We start from the raw sequence: 27,460 nt of genomic DNA, 5'->3' as shown, positions 1-27,460 counted from the left end.
GACAAAGTTTCACATGAAAATTATGCATGAGTATAAGCAGTTATTTATGGACATAATTTTGTATAAAAACTTTGTTTTCTAAGTCCCATAAAAAATTAGATCATTTAAGGAACCATTCACTTAAAATGTTACAGAATAACAAAATTAAAAACCGTCAAAGCAAACTTTGAATTTTTGAAAACCATCGAAATTTGAATTTTCGAAAAATTTATTTTGAATTTTTTTAAACAGTTGATTTGAATTTTTGAAAATTGTTAAATTTTGAATTTTTGAAAACTGTTAAATTTTTTTATTTTTTGAAAAATGTTAAATAAATTTTGAATTTTGAATTTCGGAAAACTTGTTAATTTTGAATTTTTCAAAATCTTCAAATTTGAAATTTTGAAATTTTGAAAACTTACATTTTGAATTTTCGAAAACCTTGAAATTTGAATTTTTGAAAACATTCAAATTTTGAATTTTTGAGAATTGTTGATTTTGTTTCAAGTTTTCAATTTTTGAAAACCACTAAATTTGACCTTTCAAAAACAAATAAGATTTAAATTATTAAAATTTAAATTTCCCAACACTCCATTCGGTTAAATTTTAATAGTATTACGAATTCCAATTCATTATTCATCATCAATTCTCACCTCAGCCACTAATTTATCACATACTTTCAATACGTCTTCAAATTAAATGACTTATCGGATGAATGGACAGAAACACAAATAAAAAATAAAAAAGTTCAAGAAGATGAAGAACAAAGTTGCTTTATTGTGTTTCACAATGCATGCATGAATGATATTGGACATGAGCATCAATGAAGAGGAACTTCAAGTCATTAATTATTTATAAATATTTGCAAAAAAAAATAAATATATTTACTGAATACAAAGTTTTTTAAATCCGATTAAGTAATGCAACTTACGTCGTTGTAAGCTTAAATATGCTTAGATCTTAAAGTTCTCAAACAAAAGATGATGATGCAAAAATTTAAACAGAATAAATATTCCATTAGTAATCTTTGGATATATTCAATACTTACGAAAGATATTTATTCGAAGATAATGCAATAGTTTCTGCAAGTCTAATGCTTAATGGATGCTGAAGGGAGTGTAAATAACATTTGGATTATGCAAAGGTGACTTTTTGAAATAAGAACAAGAAAGACTTGTTATCGTTTTTCTTATATATATTACGTTGCTATTATCAGGTAGAGGAATCGTGATGTTGTGTGAAGTTGAAATGTTTGTATTGAGAATCTGGTACATTGTAGGGATTGTTGACTACATTAGGGAACATATTTGACTCTAATTTATTCAAATGATCACAATTTAGCTTGAAATTCTAGGTGTTTGGCCTATGGTACCTGACCAGATTGCTAACTAATCCGTTCATCTACAGGCCTAAGTGGTTCTGACTTAGTGATGGATTCGAATTTGAATCCGACACGATGTCAAGTGCAAGTATCGATCTTATATAACAATATTCTGACCATCCACAAAGACCCTGTCAACCTCTTGCCTTACCACAAGGACTCTGTCAATCTCATGCTTAACTTCAAGAACCTAACTCTCCTGAATTACCACAAGTGTTCTGTGATCCTCTTGGTATGCCATAAGGACCCAGTCAGCTTCCTATCTTACCACAAGCACCTTAACAACCTCTTGCTTTATCAAAAGACCCTGCCAACCTCCTGATTTACCACAAGTTCCCTGCTAACCTCCTCCATTATCGCAAAGACCCTATTATATTTCCAACCTCCTGCCTTACCAAAAGGCCCTGCTAGCTGCCTGTCTCCTGCCTTAATGAGAATCCTGCATTATCTGAAAAATTTTGAAATCAGCTACTCTAGGTCGATTCTAAAAGCAGTGCAGCAGTCCAGTTCCAATTTCAATCAATCTCAATTCAAAAATCAAAATAGATTTCCATTCTAAATCTGAAATTGCTCTCAAAAATCTGAAAAACTTATGAATGGAACTCACATCTCCCACACACCAAAAAAATATTCATCATTTCCTCCACAAATTGATCAAAGGAAATCCTAAAAAATATTCTAAAAGGTCAAATATTTTACACACTAATCACATATTTTGGTAAAGAAAAGTTAATCGATATTTTTGGAGTAACTTCTTTGTCTGCTTTATGTCTTCCTGAAAAACTTAAAAATAAAAAAACAATAAAAAAACCTTTTTTATTTTTATTTATATTTATATTTTCGTTAACTTCCATCTTCTACATTTATATATATTTTGGTTGAGTCATAAAGTAATTTAGTGCATCAATAACAAAAGAGCCAAAAACGTAAAAAAAAACAAAACAATTCACAAATGCTCTCACTCTTAGTGTGGTCTGTTGATTGCATCCTTATTTTCTCCGGTTCGTTTAGCTGTTTTATTATATGTTTTGCATCAGAGGTGTAGCTGGCTTGGTTTGATTCATAAATTCTTTGATACGAGAATAGCATCGGCATATGTTGAAATGCTGTTCACACGATGATCAAGTGAATTGTATACTTAGAATCAGGGGAATGGTCTGGTTTCTTGGTATGCATCTACTTAACATCTACTCTAAGAGTATGTGCTGCATAGGCATTTGCCCAAGACGAACGCAAATAGGGTGCTCTGGCAAATGATCCAATTCTGCTATTGCGAAATAGTTGCATACGTCTTGGGCAACTGCCTATGCTTCATATGCACCAAGGGAATGTGCAAAGATAGCTGTTCACCGAGAGACAAGCCCTCTTGTTCTTAGAGCTCGAAGTCAACTAGAATTTTAAATGAAGTTTTCCCTGCAAAATTTGAACCTACTTCGAGATCTCCTTAGAATAGCAGTAGTATGTGGCTCCCAAGTCGGAGACCCAAGTCAGTTTGACCAGCATGCTAACAGCAAGTTGAACCATATGTTGATTTTTGACATCAAAATCTAGTTTTTTGAGTGCAACCAAGTTATTCTAGAAACTATGAGATTAGGAGAGTCAGCAGGACTGTGAGTCCGGACTCAAATGGAAGTGCTTCTACTTTGAAGTCCTATCAACTCTGGAGACTAGTGTATGCCCGCAAAACAGAACATAAAGTTCTTACTTCAAAGCTGAGTCAACGTGTAAGTTAATGAGGGCCTTACAAATCCCTAAAGAGAGTATTCCATAAGCCCCTGGGGAATAAGCAGAAGGCATGACTAGAAAAGTTAATAAATCTTCTGGTATCCCAAGCCGCCGCTTGACCGAAATCTGATCTTTACAGTGTTTTGTGAAAGGACTTACAATCGACCATGACCATCTACAAAGAAATCTTCCTATTCCTATTAAATATCGATCCCCTAAACACCACTCTGCTCCTGCTTCTATAGATAGTAATTTGATTTTTTTAACTGTTACAGCCAATGATATAAACGTGAACATTTTATAATACAAGAATTTTGTAAAAATAATCAAATTGTTTTACTTATCTGCACTCTGTTTTCTACTTACAAGTCCTGATTCGATGAAATGTACAAAATAATACAAAATAAAAAAGAAGAAATACCGTAAATGAATGAGTAATGCAATGTACAAGCATGTTCAATTGAATCCAGATGGTGCTTTGCTGAAAGAAGAACAAGAAACAATTTTTTTTTTTCTGTTTCACTCATCCTGCTTTACTTGTGTTTGAAGGTTTTAATCCCAGCATCGCATTACAGAGGAAAGCGTTAAATAATGTTTACATCATTCCACACATTTCTCAAACAACACAAGAAATCGAGTTTGAACAGAAAGGAAAAGAGCAGATCGTTAGTAAGAAAATTAGTTAATCCACATGCATTCAGCATGTAAACACTCTCATATACTCATTCTTGATTTAACAACACACCTGAAATATAATGAAAAATCTGAGAAAATCTTTCAACTTCATATACGAGTACGAAGTCGATTTGACTTTATTTATAGCAACAGAAATAGAATGCTTAGATGTAATTTCTTTCTCAAATCGGGAAAAGTAGAATTTTGTGTGAGATGTTAATTATATTTAGCATAGTCAGACCGCACTTTTGTATGTTTATTAAAATTCTATTTTGAAATTTTTGTTATCTTTAAAATTATTTAAATTAAATAGATGCATGGAAGTTATTCGTGTTTAGGCTTGTTAGGCATGGATAATATCGTTTCGGGTAGTTTGATTTCTAGAAGAAAATTGACTTAATTTACTTAAAATAAATTTCTCCATAAATTATTCATAGCATTCAATCAAAAACATGAAGATCTAACATGAAATTATTTGCCATAAGAATTGCCACTAGGATGTCATCTGGCTGCCATGAAAAATTAAGTCAATCGGGTTTCATGTACAACATTACATGAACATGACATTCGATTCAAGCTCAAGTATTTGACCAATTCTGCTCATACTCATGTTTTCGGCCAGTTCAAATTTGAGAACAGGAACTTTGGGTTCAACCCCAATTTTTCAGCTCAAAATCAAATTTTCGGACAAATTGTAATGAAAAATAAAGTTTCGGTCAGTTTGAGTGAAATTTAATTTTCGGCCAGTTTAGTTTAGATCAAAATTTTCGGCTAGTCCGACAATATGTTTTAGGCCAATTTCTTAGATTCCTAAATTTTTCGGATTAAACCAAATTTTCTAGCATTTTATTATGAAACTATGAATTATGAAGCTTTCGGTGAGTTTCGGCAAGTCCAAAAAATTTTACATTTTTGTTTTGAACCCAAATTTCGGACAGTTTTATTCAATTCTAAATTTTTAGCTCAAATCAAACTTTTTACACAGTTTTTAATAAAATTAAGTTTTCGGTCAGTTTGCTACAAATTTTTAATTTCGACCAGTTGAATTCAATGCAAAATTTTCGGGCAGTTTGCAAGAAAAGTTAAAAATTTTCGGTGTAATGAGCTCAAAACTTTATTTTCTGCTAGTTGCTTGAATTACCTTAAGTTAATTTGAAAACTATATTTTCGGCCAGTTCAAATCAACTCAAATTTTTCGGCCACTTTGACTTCAAACAAAATTTCTGATCAGTTTCACTCTGAATACAAAATTTTCTTTCATCTCATTCTCTCCATTCAAACTCATCAACCACATCAATTGACGATTTCCCTTCCTCATTTTGACATGATTAGTGGTGTGAATATCAAAAAGAATCTCAGCCATGTTCCGGCTCAACAGACATAATTGCATATAAATTAAGATTTATAAAGTTAGAATTCATTTGTTTCATCATCGGCACGCGTTATTCGCATATGTTTATTTTGACTAATAAAGACATCGTTTGAGAATTTTGTATATTTGCTATGTGTCTCCCCTCTCATACCCAACATATAAAGATAGATATTATTAAGAAAAGCTGCGAAAGAAGAAAAAGAAAAAGTTTTAAGTCAGTCCATAATTTATATTGGGCAAGCATTATTTTTTTATAAATAAATCTTTTTGTCATTTAAATGAGCGTGAACTTTGAATGGATTTCCAAAAATGTTATTCTTTATATATTCAACAAGATTGGAAGATTAATTGCTGAGATTTATGCAGAAAGAGATGTAGGCGGGTGATTGTTGATGATGTTGTCTAATCATTTCAATGATTTTTATCGTTTTGAGGCTTTTTAATGTGATGGATTTGAAGGAATTTGAGAAGATCCGCTTAACTTGTTGTGTATTGAACAGAAGCACATGATTTTAAACGGACACAGGATAGTCGGTAACCCAAGGCTCAATTTAGCATCCATCTGGAAGTCATGTGAATTCGGGGATTGGGAAGCAGTAGACAGCAATAGAGAAGGCTTCAGAAGACATCTATGGAAGGCCATGGACCACAATTGATGTGCAAGACTAGCTTAGTCAGTGGTAAGCAACCTCGCGTTACACCTAAGTGATTAGCCCGTCAAAACCACATGTCATATGGCACACAGGTTACCCATCACTGAGCTAAGTAAATAAGTAAGTAAATTGGAACTAAATTGAGTTAGGAATCCAATAGGACTTTGTATGGATTCCTCACGGTCTACTTTGAACCATCCAGGGATTGACTGATCAGTGTTCTAAGTCTCAACCATATGTCTCACAAAAAGAAGAAACTACATCACCAACTTGTATTTTAACCAGACAAATGTCAAGCAAATGTCCAAAAACCCAGAATTGATCATGCATTAACCAATATAGCATGCCCATACATATGTCACTCGGGTTCATTCCATTCCAATCCGATTAAAAACTTTCCTCAAATGAAGAGAAAAAAATAACCAACAAATTGGCCAATTTCTATATCCTTCCTTTGTTCTATAAAGTTTGTTTGCCATGCCAGACTTGTAAACTATAAGTTTAGCAATAAACAAAGTTTCTAGACAGTTTCCTGCAAGAATCAAACGGAGCTGATTTTTAAATGGAAAATAACATTGCATAATTGACGATGATCGTGAGTCATCAACAAAAGTTCAGACGAGACATGGACTTTAAATAACTTTCACTCGAGGGGGGAAATGCGTAAATAATTTGAGATTCTTAATGGCGTTTGTTGACCCAAACATAACAAAGATTTTTTTATAAACATGCCAACAAATTTCTTTTATTTTCAATTTTTTCGCATCCACCCAGCTCATTTTAAGATTAATTTGCGAAAAAAACTCTTCATCTTCTTCCGCTACACACTTAGGGAGTCATGTGCAGAATTCTATTTAAAAAAATTGAAATTGCTCTTTTAAGTCTTAAAGTTGAAATCGATAAAAATAAATTGACTGCTCATGTAAACTAAAAATATCGCTTTAAAGGAAGCTTTTCCTTTCTTCTTATTTTGCTCTCAATTTCAGTTTGATTTTCAATTTTGTTGCTTGTAAGTCATTCTTTGGACATGGATGAGTTTGAGTTTCTTAATTTGATTAAATTTTTTAAAATTTTCAAATCTTAATTTTTGAATTTCAAAAATTTTTGAAATCTTCAAATTTTTTGAAATCATCAAATTTTTTGAAAACTTTAAATTTTTCTGAAATCTACAAATTTTTTTGAAATCTTCAAATTTTTCTGAAATGTTCAAATTTTTTTGAAATCTTTAAAAATCTTCAAATTTTTTGAAATCTTCAAATTTTTCTGAAATCTTTAAATTTTTGAAATCTTCAAATTTTTAAAATCTTCAAATTTTTCGAAATCTTAAATTTTTTGAAATCTTCAAATTTTTTGAAATCTTTCAAATTTTCAAATTTTTCAAATCTTCAAATTTTTCAAAATCTTCAAATTTTTTGAAATCTTCAAATTTTTTGAGAAATCTTTCAAATTTTTTGAAATCTTCAAATTTTTTGAAATCTTCAAATTTTTTGAAATCTTCAAATTTTTTGAAATCTTCAAATTTTTTTGAAATCTTCAAATTTTTCTGAAATCTTCAAATTTTTCTGAAATCTTTAAATTTTTTGAAATCTTCAAATTTTTTGAAATCTTCAATATTTTTGAAATCTTTAAATTTTTTAAAATCTTATTTTTTGAAATCTTCTAAATTTTTAAATTTTCAAATCTTTTGAAATTTTTTGAATCTTAAATCTTAAATTTTTAAATTTTTTTTCTGAAATCTTCAAATTTTTCTGAAATCTTCAAATTTTTCTGAAATCTTCAAATTTTTTTGAAATCAAATTTTTTGAAATCTTAAATCAAATTTTTTGAAATCTTCAAATTTTGTGAAATCTTCAAATTTATTAAAATCTTCAAATTTTTAAAATCTTCAAATTTTTTGAGATCTGAAATCTTTAAATTTTTTGAAATCTTCAAATTTTTTTGAAATCTTCAAATTTTTCTGAAATTTTTAAATTTTTTTGAAATCTTCAAATTTTCAGAAATCTTCAAATTTTAAGAAGTCTTCAAATTTTTGAAATCTTCTAATTTTTATCTTTCAATTCAATTTATAAATTTTTGATATGATTTCTGGACAAAATTGAAATGTCCCAAGACTGCATTCTTCAATTTTTTTTTGCGTAAATAAGAAAATTAAAAAGAGTGAAAAAATTTTTCTTTTTTCTATTTTAAAATAAATAAAAAGTCACTTACTTATTTACTCTAGCCCTTGCACAGCATAATGAAAAGAGAAAGAATGAAAAAATGTCAGTCACACGTAGTCAGAAGTCACAACAGAGCGTGAGTTATGCCTTTGATTCAATTTCTTTCATAAGAAAATCACGAGTGATGACAATTTTTTTTTTCATTCATAAAACTTTTATTCTTGTCGTGTCTGCGACTCTCTCGCCTTTTTGCTTGTTGTGTCTTTTTTCCTTTCCTTTCTGCAAACTTAAAATTCTTTCATTTTACTTTTTTTTTATTAATTAATTTATTATTTATTTTGAGAGATATTTCATCGTGTGACTCTTGTGTCGGCAATAACATTTTTATTGTGTATACATCAGAGTTAGCATGCCTGTTGCTGACAATTGCTGAATTTTTCAATTTATTATTTCAACACTCACATGTGGGTTGCTTTTTCGGTGGTTCAATAACTTTTATTGACTTAGGGCTTGAATGAAGGATGTACCTTTGAAGGTTTCAAAGAATTGAGCCAGCTTTAGACCTTGCCTACGCATGGTGGTCGACCTACGTACAAGGAAGTGAGAAATAGAGTGAAATTCACTACAAAATTAAGCAAATTGTTGAGAAAAATCTTCAAATTTCAAAAATCCAATTAATAAATCAACAGAACCAGCACAAGGTGTAAGCTAGGACTCTCATTTATCGCCGAATTGACAGCAAGACGCTAAATTGTCCTAACGGCCTCGCGACGTCAGATTTTGATCCATTTTTCAGACAAAAATTGCAGTTCGTTGCATTTTACCTCTCAGACGAGTCTGTAAAGAAAGCAATTCTGACTAATTGGCGTCCAGCCTTCAAGCTATGCAGATAAAACAACTTGATTTACATTGCAATGATTTTTGATTATTTTTGCCTTTTAAGGACAGAATATTTTTTAAATTGATTTTATTGATGTTGATTATTGATGAGACAAGGCTGTAAAGGAAGAAATTGTTTAATAAACGATGAATTTATTGAAAAATAATTAACACGATGATATAGTAACGATCAGGCTTTGGTGTAAAATGGGGTCAACTAGACTTGTAGAGTTGCCATCTTGTTGAAAAGAATAAACAAATAAACTCGACATTATCGAAAGATTTAATTGCATTTTTGCAGCAGCGATCAGTATTTGACCACCATCTCGATCATCCTTCCTCCTGAATACGCCTCTGTGCCTGAGTGTGCCACAATCTGAAAATTGAGATACACTGAATTAAGTACAATTTGTACAAACCAGGTGACAGAGCCAGCAACAGAGTCAAATGGAAAGCCTTCTGTTGTAACCTAAGCTCCACATAGGAACATGGTTGCAGTAAGTAAGTAAGTAAGTAAGTAAAAATTAAGTACAACTTACCTCTGTCAGAAACTTTTGAGAATATGTCTTATTTTCAACCAGTTGTTATAGAATCTTGCACCAGGCTTAATTCAAAATCAGACACAATGTCAGCATGACTCTGACATTGGACCAGATTTAAACCGAATCGAGCACCAAGTCAGAGTCACGCCGGCTTGATTCCTTAATTTTGATAAATTAATTCAGTGATGGGCAACCTGTGTGTCGCAGCACATTAGTGAGCTGCCAAAATTTCTTAGAAATGCCATAAATTGTGTGCCATGTGCGATTTTGATAAACGTTTCCAACCATCAAGGTTTGCCGCAAAAAATAAAAGGTTGCGTACCACTGGATTAATCGATTTATGTTATTCGGGACCAGAGTTGCAAAACAGGCATCTGTGACAGTCAAAAACCGTATAAATTCTTGATAATTTGTATGGTTTTTTAAGTAAAAACAATACAAATTATCAAGAATTTGAACGGTTTTGGCCTGTCACAGGTGCCTGTTTTGAAACTCAGTTCGGGACTACAATTTTGATTTTGTCAATAAGGAAATGAAGATCACCAACTCTGAAAGAACTGAAAATTTCAATTGAAAATATTTTTCGGAAAAATTCCTTCAACAATCCTCAAGTGACACAGTTATTATTAAAAAATATATAGACAACAATAGCATCAAGAATTTAAATATTTTCTTTCACAATTATTTACTTTGTTGCTTGACTGGCTTTTCTTTCCTCAACAAGATATGTTACTCTTTCATCATTTTGGCAAAGTAATGAGGAAAAAAAAAATTTCGAGTCGAGAAAAAAGGGAGGAGATGAAGAAGAAAGAAACAGGTCATAAAGTTGTTATTTATAAAATAGTTTTTTTACTTAATCGTGCACAACTCGAGGCAATCCCATTAAAAAATTATCATGGATATATGTTAGTATTGTACACATTGTTATACAAAGTCAAAGCGAAACATTACTGTGAATTAAGTCATCAGAATCCAGCAAATGATATGCACACTAGTAATATCCATTATTATTATATATGCAAAGCCATGAATTAGCAAAATGACAACGATGATTGAATGTTTTAGGAATTTTTAAGCTTTTGACTTTAGAAAATAAATCACGTTCATTGTGCATTTTCTACATCTTCTTATGTCAGATGTATTTACAATAAAAAGAATTGTTTAATTCTCAAGAATTTAACTTTTCATTTTGTAACGGTCGAAAAATATTTGAATTCTTGTTCAACGACATCTTTCGGAATTTTAACGAAACAAAAATTTAAATTTTAAAAATCCGTTAAACTTAATTTTGAGCTTTTTAGTAAAAGCTTTTAAATTTAAATATTCAGAATACGTCAATTGGTTAAGTTCAAGTTCAATTAACTTTTTTATTTTAAATTCTGATTTACATTGATCAGCTACAATTTTTATTTATTTTATTGTTGTAAAGTTCTACTTTATTCAACTTGATAACAAGACAATTTGTAGACAATTAATTAATGACAAATTACTTATTTTTTTGTGTGTTGTAGTTAAAGCACATTTAGAAAAAGGCATTAAAAATATGTAAAAAAAAAAGGTTTTGTTTTTGAGAAATTTTAAAAATCTCATTTTGGTTTTTTTTTATTTTAATTTTATGAATAAATTTGACTTTAAGGTTTTATTGTAAAAATTGAGGATGCATCAGTTATTAGTGGATTTGTGAGGTTCTAATTGTTTTTTGAATTTTTTTAAATTTGAATTTTTAATTTTTTAAAAATTAATCTTTACTGAACCCTGAATTGTTCAACCTTGAAGAGTATTTAGGGCAGTAGTACGGTTCTTATATTGAAAATTAAGCCACTATTATCAACTTCCTCAATATTTTCATCCATTCAAGCTCAATGCATCTCTTCAAATTATTTTTTATTTTCCATTTTTTTTCAATTTCGTGTTAATGTTTTTGTTTGTGTATAGAAAATTATTAACAAAAAATCATTTTTATTTTACTTAAAGTTTATTTATGGAATGCACTTAGGCCAGTGAGATTTTTCAGTTTTTTAAGGTGTTTTTTTTTTTAACTTTTTTCTTCTTAAAATTGAAATATGAATAATTTTTAACTACCATAAAAGTTGAGGCAGCGTGAATTGTTACTACAAAAAATTTATCTCTAAATTCTCTTTATTTTGGTGGTTAAATAATGACTGATGTGATTGGATAGAAGTTTTGCAAATTCTTAGCTCCCCTTTGATACCCAAAAAACCAATCTATATCTTTCAAACAACCATATAATCTGAAAACTCTGAATAAACTAGATTTGAATGTTGACTTGAGTTGTTGATCTAACTAAAAATATAATTCCGGATAATGGATTCCGATTGGGAGACTCTGAATCCACGTCCTACGATTTCCGCGTAGCTATGTTCTCCTACCACTGATGCTATAGGATTGTTATTGACTATGATGACAACCTATTCTGTTGCTATAATTCATACATTGTTATGTCTACAATTTACATGTACAGCCTCCCAATGATAAACACATGTAAAATTTGCCTTTACTAAATCAAAATAGATCAACAGTAATTTATCGATCATATCTTAATCTATTCCAATAATGAATCAATTATAGTCGAAATCGGTCGGCTACTCGGAACTCGACCTACTTGGAATAAAATTAAAAATGAAATCTACTTAAGAGGAATGGAGCTATAGAGTCAGATGGAAAAGACTTTTCAGTAATAACCAAGGCCCTAAGTTGGTCGATCTCCAGTAAGTATGTTTTGTAAATCTTTTACATTCATTAGGTTTTTAGAACTTTTCTTAAAAGACAATAACAAACCAAGAATCAGGTTTGAATTTGCCATACAACCGCTATGTCTCTTCATACAACATTTCTTATGCCTGAATCATAGAGCTAAATTGAAATGTTGCACCACGGCACGACTCAAAATCGACTTAAATTTAAGTGGCTAAGATATGGCGGAAAATTTATCTCAAAATCATCATTTAATTTTGAAGTCTTACTTTAACAAAAATTCCAAAACCTACCCCAAAACCTCCTAAATTCTAAGTCCTTATTAGTTCATTATATCCACAACTCAACCCCACATTTCCATGATCAACCACATCAGTCATTATAACTTCCCAAAACATCTTTGGTATCTACTTATCATCATTTTCTATAATAATAAAGACGAGTTTTGTGTGCTGCATATCGATCAATAGAAGATCAAACAGTTTATTCACTTATCATCATCGTCATAATCAGCACTCGAGACTGAAGCAACAGGACGACTTAAAAGGTAAGGATCAGCAAATTCATAATCTGAAATGGGTTAATATTATTACTAATTAAGGAATTGAATTTGTAAAAATATTAAAATTAAAGGAATTAAGCAGCATGATTCAAATGAAGCATAAGGCATGTTAATGCAGTACTTACGAAACAAATTAAGGAAGCATTAAATTAAATGACTTTGTTAATGATAAAAAATGATAAAGATTTTAAAGTATATATCCACAGCAAATTCAAAGTGGCAGCTGAAGTCACAGAAATAAAAGCCAGATGGCACTTGTTTGCTGAGAATCTAATTAACAATTAGGTCAATAAATCAATTAATGATGTGATGAGAGGAGATGAGAGGTGAGAGGTCTTTAATAGTTGGGTTATAGACATTGTTGTTGTTGCTTTTTTTTGGTTATGGTCACATTAAAATAAAAAATGATGTTCTTATTTGTGTCTATACATCTTAACACACTCTGTTTAAGTTAAAACATAAAATTACTAAAAATAACGAAAAATAAACTTTACTTATTTTTGTGTTACAGTAACAGATGTGAATGTTCTATCCATACATATATATTTGTATATTTTGTATCAATCTTATTCTGAGAAATCATTAAACAACCAGCTTATAATTATTGTTATTGTTATTGAGATTATGATTGGCTTGTTTTACGTATCATTTCTTGTTACTGGCATGCAAGACCTTCTTTATTGAATTACTTTTTCTTGGGTCAAACTTAAAGACTGATTTCACTGAAAATTTAGTAGATTAATTTTCCATCTTAAATTGCCACTCGTGTTTATTACATTTGAGAAATCTGATCAGTTTGATGGATAATTAAAAAGGAATAAAAAAATATTTTTGATTCAAAATTTTTATTTGGATCGCTTTTGACGTAAGACGTTCAAGGAGAAAGTCTGCTTTATCAGACGCGTAGTTATCCTCACTGACCATCTCAATTGAGGGTTTATACTTAGAGTTTATTTAGCATGAAAGGCACTCGACATTGGAGAAGCGTAAAAAAGTGTCTTCGGGAAAGAGTGACATGCTAGGTTAGATTCAGTAAATCCATGCTCTACGCTAAATTCATTGCCTATTGAAAACAGTATTTTTCGTCTTTTTCGCGCCGTATGCTTTTCGGGTAGGGTAAAAAGAACCTTAAATTTGATTCTAGTCTTAGTTAAAGGTTCTTGAGACTGATATTAAGACTTCCCAGTCTCAGTCTCGCGATTCGTCGAGACTTCAAAGAATTCTAGAGTAGTCTGAGCCTCACTCCCGATCATTATCTCGAAAATTCTTCGAAACTGAGACTTCGGGATATGTTCTATGTTATTCAAGCATAAAGTCAACAAATCGTAGTAATATTGATCTAGTTATATCCTAGATTGCTAAAGTATACTAAGACATACTTCTAACAAGAGCTATAATTTAACTAAGATGTTAAACGGAGAGGTATACTCGACTTAGTGTAAAATGCGAGTCGACTTTAGTCTTTAAGGCTAAGGTTCTAAATTAAGCTTTTCAGTGAATTCAGTTTTTATTGTTTTATTAAAAAAAATTACAAAGTTTTGGTTAGCATGCTATGTATTATAAAATTCTCAAAAATTTATGTTTATTGGAATTATTCTTTATTGATTCTGTTTTTGGCAGTTTATTTTGTCAGATTTTTACTATAATTTAATTACATTAATTGATGTTGAAGCTAGTCAGCCGAAACTTTACTTGTGCCGTTAAAGCACAATCGAATCTCTGATATCAAGCCAAAATTGAATGAGCTTAGCCATTAACTGTGTTTCTGTGGACTAGTCAACAGACAATAAATCTGCTTCAAATTTAACTAACACCAGATTTTAGGTTCAAATTTTATTAAAACATAAGGATTAGTTGCATAAGAACTAATTGCTTGATATGCCTAAAGGTATACCCGAACATCACAAACCGGTTAATCGATCCTAAACTTAGTCCCACACTGGCGTGACTCTGACTTCATGCCCGATTCGATTTAAAACCGGTACGATCAAGGTTACCATCTCAGAGTCACGTCAGCTTAATTCCGAGTTTTGGATCGTCTTGTGCTGTTCAGTGTGATTAACCGGCTTGTGCTGTTCAGGATACCTAAAATAAGTTAATAAACATGACTTTTATAATAAAATCTGACAAAATAAATTTCCGCATTTTCTTTCCAAAAATTAACATTTGTTTTACATTATGTGTCAATGATTCAAATCAGAGCTTTACATTATAGCGAAAAATCTACATTAAAACTAACTTGCAATAATTTTTACATTACTTTTTTTGTCGTGTATGAATTTATTATCAACATGTGTTTCCATAGAGTCCATCCATCCTTCAAGTGTGCTGATCATAATTCTTTTTTTCCAAACCATTTTTTTTTTTAAAATTTGATGATAAATTAAATGCGTCCCCTTAAAAATCGAAAGGAATTTTACGTTCTAGAATTGTTTTGACTTATCCATGAGCTACTAAAATTTCCTCCAGTCTTACCTTAAAAACACAAGAAACAATTTTTTTTTTCAAAGTCTTGAGCATTTTTAAGCAACATTTAAATTTGAAAATGAAAATGAATAAAAATTTAGAACAGAAAAATTAATTTTTTTATTAAATTTTCGGTTTATTTTTAAATTTTTGGTATTTTAAATTAGATTTTTTTTTTTTTTGGATAAAATATGGTTTTTTTTTCATATGATTTTAAATTTTTATATGCAAATTTCATATATAAAAATCTAAAATAATTTCTAAACAAATTAAACATCTGTTTGGACTTTTTTTTTTCATATTTTCAAATTGAAAATTTTTCTCTGTTAGCAAAATTTTTTTAATTATTTATAAGAGTTATGTTTGGTGGGAAATGAAGTTATTAACCTTGATTCAAAATTTGTTTAATTGGCATGAGAGTGATTCGCGGGGGGTTCCATTTGATGGTGATCAAAGTGATTTCGTGGTCTATAATTATTCATTTTAATGAGGATAAATGAATTTTCAATTTTCATAGTTCAACTTATCGATTTTTAAATTATTTCATCCTCATGATTCATGATCATTATCGGACCACTGATGGGATATTAGTGAGATTTAGAAGTTCTTTTATGTAGATTGAAATATGATTATTAAGTTTTCTAATTTATTTGCAATTTATTATGGTGAAATTCGAATATTCAAGTTCTTTAGCTAGCTTCATCTTATTAAAGCCTGAGAGAACAATTTTACGTAATTACTAGTCATCAACTAGACATTAACTTGGCTTTAACTAGTTACAACGTATTTTTGTCCACGACAAATGGATTAAACTTTAATCATTTTACAAAAGACAGCTCAAAATTCAAATTTAGACAGAATTATTGCAAAATTTATGAAAATTTTCACAATTTGAATTTCGAATTAATTTGAATTTAAATTCAAATCAATTTAATTCAAATTCAACAGTTTTCAACTTTAAAAATTCAAAATTTTGATTTTCGAAATGAAAAATTTTTTCGAAATTCATTTGTTTACATTTCCACTTGAAGAGTTGGCTATTAAATATTGGCTTTATTTCGTATATTTGCATTATTTAAACTGTTGAAAACTATAAAATAAATGTGAGCAAAGCTTTTAAGCTCAATTTTTGTCATTAAATCGGTTTAAATAACTCAAAATTTTGAATTTTATTTTTTTCGAAAAATGAGAAAAATTTGTAAACAAATTTTCTAAAATTGCGGGAAAATTCAAATTTTTGCAAAAATACTTAATAAACTTTAATTTGTGATTTGTTTTAATAAATTAATTCACAAACCAGCAGAGTTTGAAGTCGACTCAACTCAATATAAAATTGAGGTTGACTTCAAGCTTTTCAAATCAAATCACAACATGAATCATTCAAATTTTGAATCCAAGCTAATTCCTCCAATTTTCCCACCCAGTGTGTTACATCATTTCTCCACATTATATGTCCTTTTCCATCATGTTTTTTTGTGTTACTTTAAATTATTTTTGTGAAAATATATAGATATATTTAACAAAAAAATTAATCTTCATTAATAACAAATGAATAAAAAAAAAATGTTAAGTGCAAAAAATTAATTAAAAATTTGTTATTAGTTACGGAATTTTCATCTTTCATTACTAAATTCATTTAATTTATATTTTTTTTGTTTTAAAAGAAAAATTTTTCTTTTTTTTCTTCTAAAGTATGAGATTAAAATTGTTCAAAACAAGTCAATTGAATTGTTTTAAATTTTAAATTTTAAAATTTCTCACATACTTTATAACTAAATCAAAATATCATACAAGTCAGCCAAAATATAAATCATCTATATATATTTTCTCATTATTATATTCATTTTTTTTTTTTTTTATTGACAATATATTTTTAGGAACTTAGCACTTATTGAGTTGTTTCTTCTCTTTTTTTTTGATATTTTAAGATTTTTTATACATAAAAAAAAATTTTTTTTTTTCATCATTTTTTTATTCCTTTAAACTTAAGCAATAAAATTACTTTTCTTTTCTTTTTGAAACAAAAAAAAATTTTGGCAAATTATATTTACAAAAAATCTCGTCTAAAAGATTGAAAGAAAAAAGGTTTTTTTTTCGCATCGACTCGAGTAATTTTTGATGCAGATCATTAATTTCTTTTTTAAATATTTTTTTTTTTCCTTTGTTATCTAAAGTTTACTTTTTTACATACATATATACTAATTAGTTTTTAATACATTGTCAAAAATATTTTGACATTTTGCAATCAGTGTTGTTGTTTGGATTATTGTTCGAGGTTAGGTATTTGTTGTAGGAAGTGGATGTGACAATGAATATTTTTTTTTGTGTTGGCGCTTGTGAATTACTACGGATGAATTGTCAGACAATGAGGATGTCTGGTGGATGTTTTGAGATTGTTTTAATTTATAATATGCAAAATCATCCCTTAAGTCAGTGGGAGACAACTTTTTGCTGTCGAACACACAGTTGAGGCGTACCAGTACGGCCTTAAGTATTATAAATTGTTCCAATATGGAGCAATTCGCAAAATATTAACTTCCTTGGCTGCACAAAGCTCCATTTGGAATCCAATTCGAAACCGCATGGAGTTCGGAGCTCATTAGACTGTCAACTAAGCTTGATGTTTTTTGTTGAACCCTATACTATTCATTTAATGCCTTAGTTAATGACAATTTTGCTTTTAAGTTGAATTTTAATAATTGACCACTAATTTTGATGGTTTTAGTGATAAGGGCATGAATCGCATGGACAAATAAAAGTTTGCCCATCCTTGTTTTAAGTCAAATTCGGTAAAATCCGGTCTCTTGACTTTGCTCATGCTAGTCGAGCTAAATTTTTGTCTTTGCAATGCCATCTAGCTTCCGGGGGTTAAGTACGGAAAAACACACCATTGGAACAGTGTAGTTTAACACCTATAATGGTAAAGTGGTTTGGATAACTCTCTAGAGCTTAAAGTTGACTCAAATTTTATATGAATCAGGGTCAAATTTTCCATGCAAAACCCTAGTCGACTTCGAGCTCTGGTCTCTAGGAAGTATAAGGTTTCCTAAGCAATCAACTACAAGAGGTCGATCTCTCAATCCATTACCAATCCTAAAATACCTAATTACATCAAATCCAAACAACAACCCTGCTTACAATTTGAGGAAACTATATAAAAATTTACAATTCGTATTGCTCAATTTTCCATTTTTAACAAAAAATTTTTTCATCATTTTTTTGCTCTTCCATTTTTTTATGTTTTTCATCTTTTTCATAAAGACTTTATCCATAAAAACCTCGGTTATTGCTTATGAGCTTTATTAAATTATATTTAAATAATATTGTATAATTCCTTATCAACTGTGTATACAATAAAAATGCATTAATTTAATTATTATTTTTTTTATATTTATTTAATGGTCAAGAATTAGTCAATGTCAATAAATTCAGTTGGTGTCAATAAATGATTGTTCAATAGTTAACTTTGTACCAATTTTATGTGTAATCATTTTATGTGTCAAGGGATGTTTTTGGAAATAAACTATAAATGAAAATAAAAGAAATGAAACCTTATACCAAAGAGTAAATAATTAAGGAAGAATTAATTATTAAATTAACAAAATTCATAAAAAAGGATATGCGATTGGTTTTTTGTTTGTTTTTGTTTTTTGAATGAATTAAAATATTTAGAATATCTTGTTTGTGTGTAAGATTCTTGAACTAATAAAGTTTATCATTATTTTAGTCCTATTTCTTATCTGATCATTTTTGAATTTTGTGAATTTATTGAAGTGAAATTATGATCTTATTTGGTGGGAAACTCAAATTTTTTTAATCATCATAATGACTTAAACTCATTGAAATTGTAGAAATGACAATGGTGACCTCAGCTGTGGGGGTAGGAAGAGTTTTTGAACTTTGCAATGAACAGAAAATGCAAAATTCTTATACAAACTTTAAATTCTAAGAGTACGAATCTCTAAAATATACATACTAGTGAGAAAAACCCGAATTGACATCTTAACACAATTTCCAGTTAATGACTAGAGTGATGGTCGACTAATGACAAAAGGAAAATCATTAGTGAACAGTAAGTCAAGTTATTAAATAGAAATTATGTCAACTTGTGCACTATGGTATGTAGGGGTAATATCTAGCTCAAAATGACTCAATAAACTGACTGTTAATGAACATTCTTACAGTTTTCAATGCCAAAGATAAGTTTAAAGACAAATTTCGAACGAATCAAGCTAATTCTGGCAATATGAAAGTCAACTCGAGCGGAATGAAGTCCAAATGGACTCCAAACTCCGTATGATTCTCGAATGAAGTCTTTTGACGCTTGGGCTGCCCGAACAAATAAGGAACATGCTCACAAAATTAATCATTGTCTGGCAAGGCTAGGTTTCTTCTTGAAAATTAGTTATTAAAGATTAATTTGTTAAAACAACTATGAATCGTAGAAGTGGTGATAAGGCAGTGAAACAAATTTCCTCCCAGTGTTTTCGCTATAGAGTTCGTCCAAAAACAACAGACCTTCAATTTCCTTCATTTTAGATGCGTAGGTCTGAAGTTAATGATAGTTGACCTTTTAAAACTTCAAAAATCAGTTAATAAGACTCTCTAAAAATCCTAATTGTTACATCTTTTACACCACCGTATTGTAAAAATAGCAAAACCGTCCACTATCTGTAGGCGATGCTGTTTATTGTCAGCATGAAAAAGCATAAGTCTTAATGAGGTCGTCTGCCATTACAATTACAATTACACATACTATATTCTCAAAGTTCTGCTTAATCTCAATTATAAGTTTACGAAGGAGCTATGCTCAAACGAAGCTTGTTACTAAGCTAAAGAGTATTAAGGTCATTCAGTATGACCGAGAAATGAGTTTTTCCACCTAATAACAAGAAAAATGAGTGTGAACGAAGTGTGTATTAGTAAGTAAAATAATCTTCATAGAAGATCTCTTTTTTTCAAACATCTATCTATATAATTTTAAATATACAGTTTAATGATAAACTTTATTTAAAGTTTTTTTTTTTTTTGAAGTTTTGTGTTTTTTTCTTCGTTGAATGAAAAAAAAATGATCGAGAATTCGTGTCTGTGTGTTTCTCTTCTTTTTTTTAAAATGTAAATTAAACAATCGATAATTTTTATGCAGAAATTAAATGGAGAAATAATAAATTCAATGAGCTTATTCTTAATAATGAGTAATAAATTTGGGTGATTGAAATGCTATAGAAATTTAGGCTCCTCGATTTACTTTTTATGTCGTCCGATTTTTTATTTTGTAAATAATTTTTTTAGAGAAAAAAATAAACAAAATTTTTTTTATGTTTTATGAAATTAAAAATATTTTTCTTGGAATGTTAATGCAAATTTTTTTTGAAATTTTCTTTAATTTGCTTTCAATTTTGTTGATTTTTTATTAAGAATTTTCTAGCAATTTTTGGTTGAATTCTAATGAATTTAGTAGGTAATTTTAAGGAATTAATCTTGGTGTTTAACTCATGAGGGAAGCTAGGAGGGTCCAAGCAAGGACTCGACACTTATAAATTACACTCATGAAAACAATTTAAAAACTGTGAATTTATAAAATTTTCAAAATTTTTTAAAACTTTTTTTTGAAATTTTAAAAAACTTAAAAATTTTTTTAATTTTTAAAAACTATTGCAAAATTAGTAAGTTTTGAAATTAATCGTAGCCCACGATCTCTTAGTTACTTGCCTAGTACTCTAAATCCTAAGCTTGCAAGCTATGAAAATTATGAAGACAATTTCTTAATTTGAATTGTAAAGATTTTAAAATCAATTTTAAATCTTCAAAATTAATTTTTAAATTGATTTAAAAAAAATTAAAAAACAATTTTTAAAATTTTTTCCATGAGTGTAATTGTGAAATATAAAGTGTTTGAGTTTTGTTAAAATATCCCTAAAACAAGCAATTTTTTAAAAGTCTCAAATTTAATTGAAAAATTCAAACTTTTGAGTTTTTGGGGAAAGTTCTCAATGCTTTTCCGGTCCCGATCTTGGTCTAAGTCTCGAGAAAATTAATCGAGACCGAGACTGTGACAATCCCTATTTTTAGGCCTTGCTAAGTGGAAAATTCAAGATTTTCGGTAAATTTTGAAACAAATCGAATCGAACAAATGAGAATTTTTTTCCTATTTTTCCGATTTAAAATCGGCTCATTTTCATTTTAAAATCTATTAATTAAATTTACATTTGTACTGACGATTTAATAAAAAATATAATATTTTATCCTTTTAATTATTGCACGTTTAACGATGAAACAAGAAACTTTTTTTTTAAATCGATATTTTTTTCTCATGTGCCCGCATTAAATCTTTTTTAAATAATTTTATTTTTACTGTTTAAATTAATTAACAAAACAAAATTAAAAAGAAAAAATTCATCGATAAAGAATGAGCCTAATTTTCTTTAGCAATAAAATGTACCCAAATATGATTCACATTCTGGTTGTTTGTGGTACGTACTCGGTGTAATGTTTGTGTTTTTATATTCACACTTATTTCCACTGAAACCGTCAACGCATCTGAAAAAGAAAGAAGAAAATTATTAATAAAAAAATAATATTGAAAATTTTCAAGTTCAATCACACAGATGTGGGATCAATACAAGATCCCGAGTGACACAGTAGTATGAGGAAGAGTTTGGAAGCTATATTCAATTGCGGATGATCTTCGAGGAACGCAAGGCTCTATATAGCAGTTGTTTGAATGCAATGAGGACTTTAGAAGCTAAATGCAATCGAGGATGATCTCCGAGCGACAACAGACACTAATAAACAGCAGTTTAGAGATGTTAAGGATATTGAAAGACTATTGTTCTATCAATTTAGGTTCCAAATGACTTAATCTACCTCTCAAAAGGCTTTTGACGTGAATTAATGAATCTAGGTCGACGCAGGTCTGGATTTTATTAAATCCAACTGCACTCTAGAGTCACTTTGACGAGAAGACACTATATACAGTCTTTTTCTATACCGTGTGCCTTTCAGGCTCTTTGAGTAGAACATATTTACCCATAGAATGACATAAACTATACAAAATCAGCAATGAAGAGTCCAAATTAAATCCACTCCCGAGAAACACAATGTAGTCACCAGGCTCAAACTATGTCGCCGTTTTGACACATGTTTTCGGCTTTTTAAGGTGAAAAATGAAATTTACCACATTGTCTGGAGTAGCACATTGCGTCACGATGATGTCAGGGCAACGTTGTGTCTCACTATTAATACGGTGACGTAGAGAAGCCCCAATGAACACGTTGTGCTACTCAGGACAGCTTCTAACAGACTCTCACATTGATTCTAATGCCAATCAAGCGATTTATGCTCTAATTTGACTATATCAAAGCCACAAAACTTCATATGAATGCCAAATGGATAGCAAGTGATTACCTCAACCCCCTTGTGTCACTCGGTAATCATATGACCATGTGTAGGATCTTATAATGACGTCAATATGAAATATTGATAGAAAATAAGAGGAAGAATAAATGAGTGATTCTTATTTTATTTCAGCTGGGTAATTGAAGTCAATTTCAATTTCTCTTTTCCTGAACACACAAAAATAATTCACAGGAGTGAGAGAAATTTTCAATAAACTTCAAATATCAAGTAAAAAGAAGAAGAAGAACATGAAAATGAAAACGAATCGACCCCCAATTGTGAAACGAAAGAATGTTTATTAAAAAGTATAAAAGAAGTAAAAAAAAAAGTAAAAAAATCCTCAAAAGAAATCTCAGGTTAATTAATTATGTATAAACAAACATAAATGAAGAGGAAAGTTTTCCTGCTCAACTGCACGCGCTACCATGTTTATGAAGAGATTAACGTGCGAATTATATTTCATAGTGATAAATAACTTTCTTAATTAGTCGATAAGTTTGATTGTCTTAATCATGCTACTTCTTAGAATTCGTCAATTGATGATTATAAATTTTATTTAGAAATAGTTAATTTTGTGTTTACAAAAATTAAGCATGCATGCTTTATGTCTTGTAGGTATTATATAGTGACTAGATGAAATTATTGGGGTGCACTGCTGTTCATTTAATATCGTAGCGTCTTTAATCCTACAGTTTTTATTATCTACAGTTGAATTTACTTAGTAAATTATTTTTTTATGCACATATTTCAGTATCTGGTGTTATTATCTTTGACAGACAAAGAGCATGTTCATCTGAATGAACGTGCATTAGGGGTGTATTCAGGATGTTGATGATAAACCATCAGTTCATAGATCGAACATCTGTACGTGGAAGTAAGAAATAAATAACATCAACCTGTATCAGCCCACAGGCGGAAAGTGCAATCTACGGAAATGGCTTCGGAAAATTGCAATCTACGGAAGGGGCTCTGAAGAAGTCATGATTGGGTGGGCTTACCCCGATTATTTCTACCTAAATGCCAACTCTGCCTCCCTGTCCCTCCTGGCTCATGTCCGATCGGTTAATTGAATATGTTGAGTATCATGAGCGTACTCATTAAGATGTCTGCTGTCTGCTCAGGTGTTTTTATGTTTGATCGACCAAAAGACGTAACTTTGGCGTGGTACGTTTATCCAAGACTCTGAAGACTTGAGTATGATTCTCAGGATTTCAGTTATCACAGCTAATTTATCTTATTGAATAGACTACTTAGCAGACATAAAGCATGGTTTCATTGCCAGGATAAGCTGAGAGCTGATGCGCCCCCTCCGAGAATTGGAAATTTTATGGCTACGCCCCTGGCTGAGAAGACGCTTACGAGCATGCTTAATCAGAATATTTAAGTAGGACAAGTTCTTGAAAGTATGGTCTTTGCATGTTATTTTTTTTTTTTGGTATATTCAATAACAGTCTCAAGTGGAACAGGACATTACAAATCAAGGAGAAGGAGCTTTATTTCAGCATTATTCAGCATTATCTCAACAATTTGTCAAAAAAACTAAAGCTTCATTGAAATTTGATGTCTAAGCAACTGATCATCAGCTGTGATGAAGCAGTTTAACTTGCAAAAGCAATCTAGTCTCCATGCCACGAACTACAACAATGCAAATAATTGTGATGAGTGTGACATTAAGTCAGGGGGGTCTGATGCAATTCTCATGATGAATAAGACATTATAAATAATATTTCATGATACCCAATGTCCAACTGTTAACCAATTTCCACTTTTTTACCCACTCCGCTCTGTCACGATCGAAAAAAAAATAATATTTTAAAGTAAACATCTCAGGTATGCCGCTTAACATTCATCTTTCAACAGAATATATTGAATTCCATTGCAATACATCAAAACACATTAACGCGACAAGAGAAGTAAAAAAAAAATTCAAAAACGATCATTAAAAGTCACCACCAGTAAAGACAAGTCATAAGTGAGATTTCAAGACACCGCAGTAGAGCAGAAAGTCGAGTGATTCATCATGAAAAATGCACACTCTCGTGTTCACGGATTTTTTTCAATTTAACGTATTTTTCTTGCTCATGTTTTTTATTCCTTTGCACATACATTACAGTCTTTTTAAAAAAACTCTTTTCTTCTCATATCACAGCGCGCTTTTCGGTGAATGTTTAAAAATAAATAACCCGCGCTAGACTAAACAAAAAAATATATATATTCATGGAGCGTTTTTCACTTACTTTTTTTTATAATTTTTCTTCTCATTTCAATTTTTTTTTTATAATTCTTTTATTTTCAAACAGAAGATCAAGATGATGATCATAAATGTGTGCAAGTATGTAAGCAATGGCAAAAAAATGATTGTGTAGCATATCTCGCATATTTTTTGGCTTTTCTTATTGTATAGTTCGACTTTGAAATGCGTAATTAATAAGTCTCAATTGCTTTTGAGACGAAAAAAATGCGATAACAAAGGAATGTTTAATGGATGATTTATAGATATATGTGTAGACGGTTCAATTACTTCCTATATGCTTCATTTACAACTTTATTATTTGCTGTCGTCGACATTGTCGTGTCTTTCTTGATGCTGTTGCTCCTCATTTGAAAGTTTACATCTCATTTGAATGTCATTTTCTGAGACTAGGTTAGTGACAAGTTAGTGAGGATGTGGGGATGGGTTATGTCTTCATTCTTTACGTTTTAAGTAGTTGAGTCTGTATACTCGAGACATGTTTTCTTTATCCTTTTCATAGCTATAACGCATTCGATTAGCAATATAAGCCATTTTAAAGTGTTTCAGACTCAAAAACCCTAACCAAGACAGTGGAACAGACCCTAACTAACTAGACAATTGTCGCTTTTTCGTTGGTTTTGCAGACAGTGGAACAGAAACTTTCAGAGTATTTTCCAGTTTACGACGGGAATTTTGATCCTCAACTTAAAATCTCTTGGGAGTTATCTCAATTTTTGTTACAAGATTACTGTTCAGAACCTTACTACTTCTAAGGTTCTAGAGAAAAAACTATACTTTCTCACACCAAAGCCTAATTAGGAACCCACGTCCTACGATTTCCACTCCATGATCTTACCACTGAGCTACCGGGGGTTGTTAGGAAACATGGCACAAAGTGCACTTAAAGCTTCATTCTCTATCCAGTGCTCATTACTCAGCTCTTATGGATGTATTAGATCCCAGCACAAATCCATCAATTACATGACATTAAAATCAGCCGGGGTGCTGTCTATAGAGCAATATAGTCTCTCAAAATCACATAAAATCACCCAAGTTTCTCTACAATCTTACTATTTTAAGTACTATAGTCTACACTAAGCTAAATGCGCACCAATCCACCCATACCCCACTAATTTCCAACCATTTTTCCTCCTTTCACTTCCATTGTCGCCTTTCCCGCCGCATATTCCTCAATTATAAATAAATTTTTATATTTTATCTTCATTTTTTCATTCATTTCAGTCTCTTTTACAATTTGATGTGCAGTCAAATGTAATTTGACTGGTAGCCAACGTTACGATATTAACTGCGAGACACTTTATGAAAATCATGATTCTACGTCGTCATGTCTCCTGTCCAACATTTATTTATTTACTATTATTTTCTATCTCTCGTTCGCGACTAAGAATGTATAAATATACACACAAAAACCGTACATACATTATGGATGACATGACAGATATATTGCATATTATTTGATGATATTTTTGGTATCATTTCAGTTCCATACGACACGATTTTATCCACCGAGTGCAAAATATTCATTTATTTTTCACAAAAATCTTACGCCACGCGTATGTTCTACTTGTTATTTCTCATATTTATTTTCCTGACTTTCTCTGTTTTATTTTGGTTTTAAATGAAAAATATTTTTAAGTAGGTGAACACTCTCTGTGTTCCTTCCTTTCAATAAATTTACATTAAGTCAATAATATTGATTGTTTATCATTTGTTTAATATTAAATAAATTTAATTTAAAAAATCTCTTCTTTTGAGTTCTGTGGGCAAGGAAAATATTTTCTTTCCCGACTTGTAGGATTACATTGTGGGGGAAATGGAAATTTTTTTGGCATTTACTGGTGATTTTTTGGCGCATTTTTGACTTTATTTGTGTTGATATGGAACAGGTTTCATTTGAGATTATAGTCATAAATTGAAAGGATTGAGACTTTTCTATAGGACAAGGAGTACTTTATGACTGTTAAAGATGGACATTCTGTGACATTTAACTGATTCTACGTCATTTGACTAATATAATATGTTATAAACTACACTGATTCTTTAAAATTTGTAGATTGACGGGTATTCGAGTTAAGATGTGATAGGATAGGCATTGTGTATGACAGAGGCTTTAACTAGAAATTCCTTTAAACCACTTCTGAATTTTGAATTTCCTCTGGTTCGGAACCTTATTACTTCTATACAATATAGCCCAGAATAGGACTCAAACCCACGTATTCAACATTTCTTATCGTATGCTTCTACCACTGAGCTACCCCGGAGTTGTTGGTGATCGTGGCACAAAGCACACTTAAACCTTCTCCCTCTGTACAGTGCTCATTACACAGCTCTTATCGTTGTATTGGACCACAGCACAAATCCAACACTTCTGACTGCTCCACGTTTTTCTAGGTCAAACTAAGGTCTTTGGACTAAAATTTCATTAGAAGTGTACGGACGAAAAATGACAAATTGTCATTGCAAGGATTCGAACTCAGAATTTCAAGATTAGAGCCAATTTGAATAAGTCCCAAGTTATCATCCATTTATGCCATTGATTAACTTCAATTCTCGGAAGATCTTTCTACAATCCACATTTTCAAACATCAACCAAGTACTGTTGAGTCCCTCATAACGCAAAATGTAGTCAGTCAGCGGCGGATCCAGCTCAAAACGCCAACTAAGAGAAGCTACGGATAACAGTTGATCTGTACAACCAGC

General features: G+C 30.4%; 1 protein-coding gene across 5 annotated transcripts in view; it reads right to left on the bottom strand.

Moving 5' to 3' along the window:
• Nucleotides 1-12,403: 12,403 nt before the first annotated feature.
• The window catches only part of LOC139092589 (protein vein-like), a 49,989-nt gene continuing 34,932 nt past the window's right edge, over nucleotides 12,404-27,460 (bottom strand). For 2 of the 5 annotated variants that reach the window (XM_070643056.1, XM_070643054.1), the window contains exons 6-7: nucleotides 21,551-21,648; nucleotides 17,848-18,631 (exon numbers count right to left, since the gene is read on the bottom strand). In XM_070643056.1, the coding sequence (XP_070499157.1) occupies nucleotides 18,537-18,631; nucleotides 21,551-21,648 (193 nt within the window). In that variant the 3' untranslated portion in view covers nucleotides 17,848-18,536. Of the gene's footprint in view, nucleotides 12,651-14,902; nucleotides 15,118-17,847; nucleotides 18,632-21,550; nucleotides 21,649-27,460 lie in introns of those variants that run through there. The other 3 variants (XR_011544607.1, XM_070643058.1, XM_070643057.1) reach the window with 3 other exon arrangements.

This window comes from Chironomus tepperi, unplaced genomic scaffold (genome assembly GCF_022539635.2).
Source record: "Chironomus tepperi strain 1889 unplaced genomic scaffold, CSIRO-AGI_Ctep_v1 contig_309, whole genome shotgun sequence".
Taxonomy (NCBI): domain Eukaryota; kingdom Metazoa; phylum Arthropoda; class Insecta; order Diptera; family Chironomidae; genus Chironomus; species Chironomus tepperi.
This window is presented reverse-complemented; position numbering and strand designations above follow the sequence as displayed.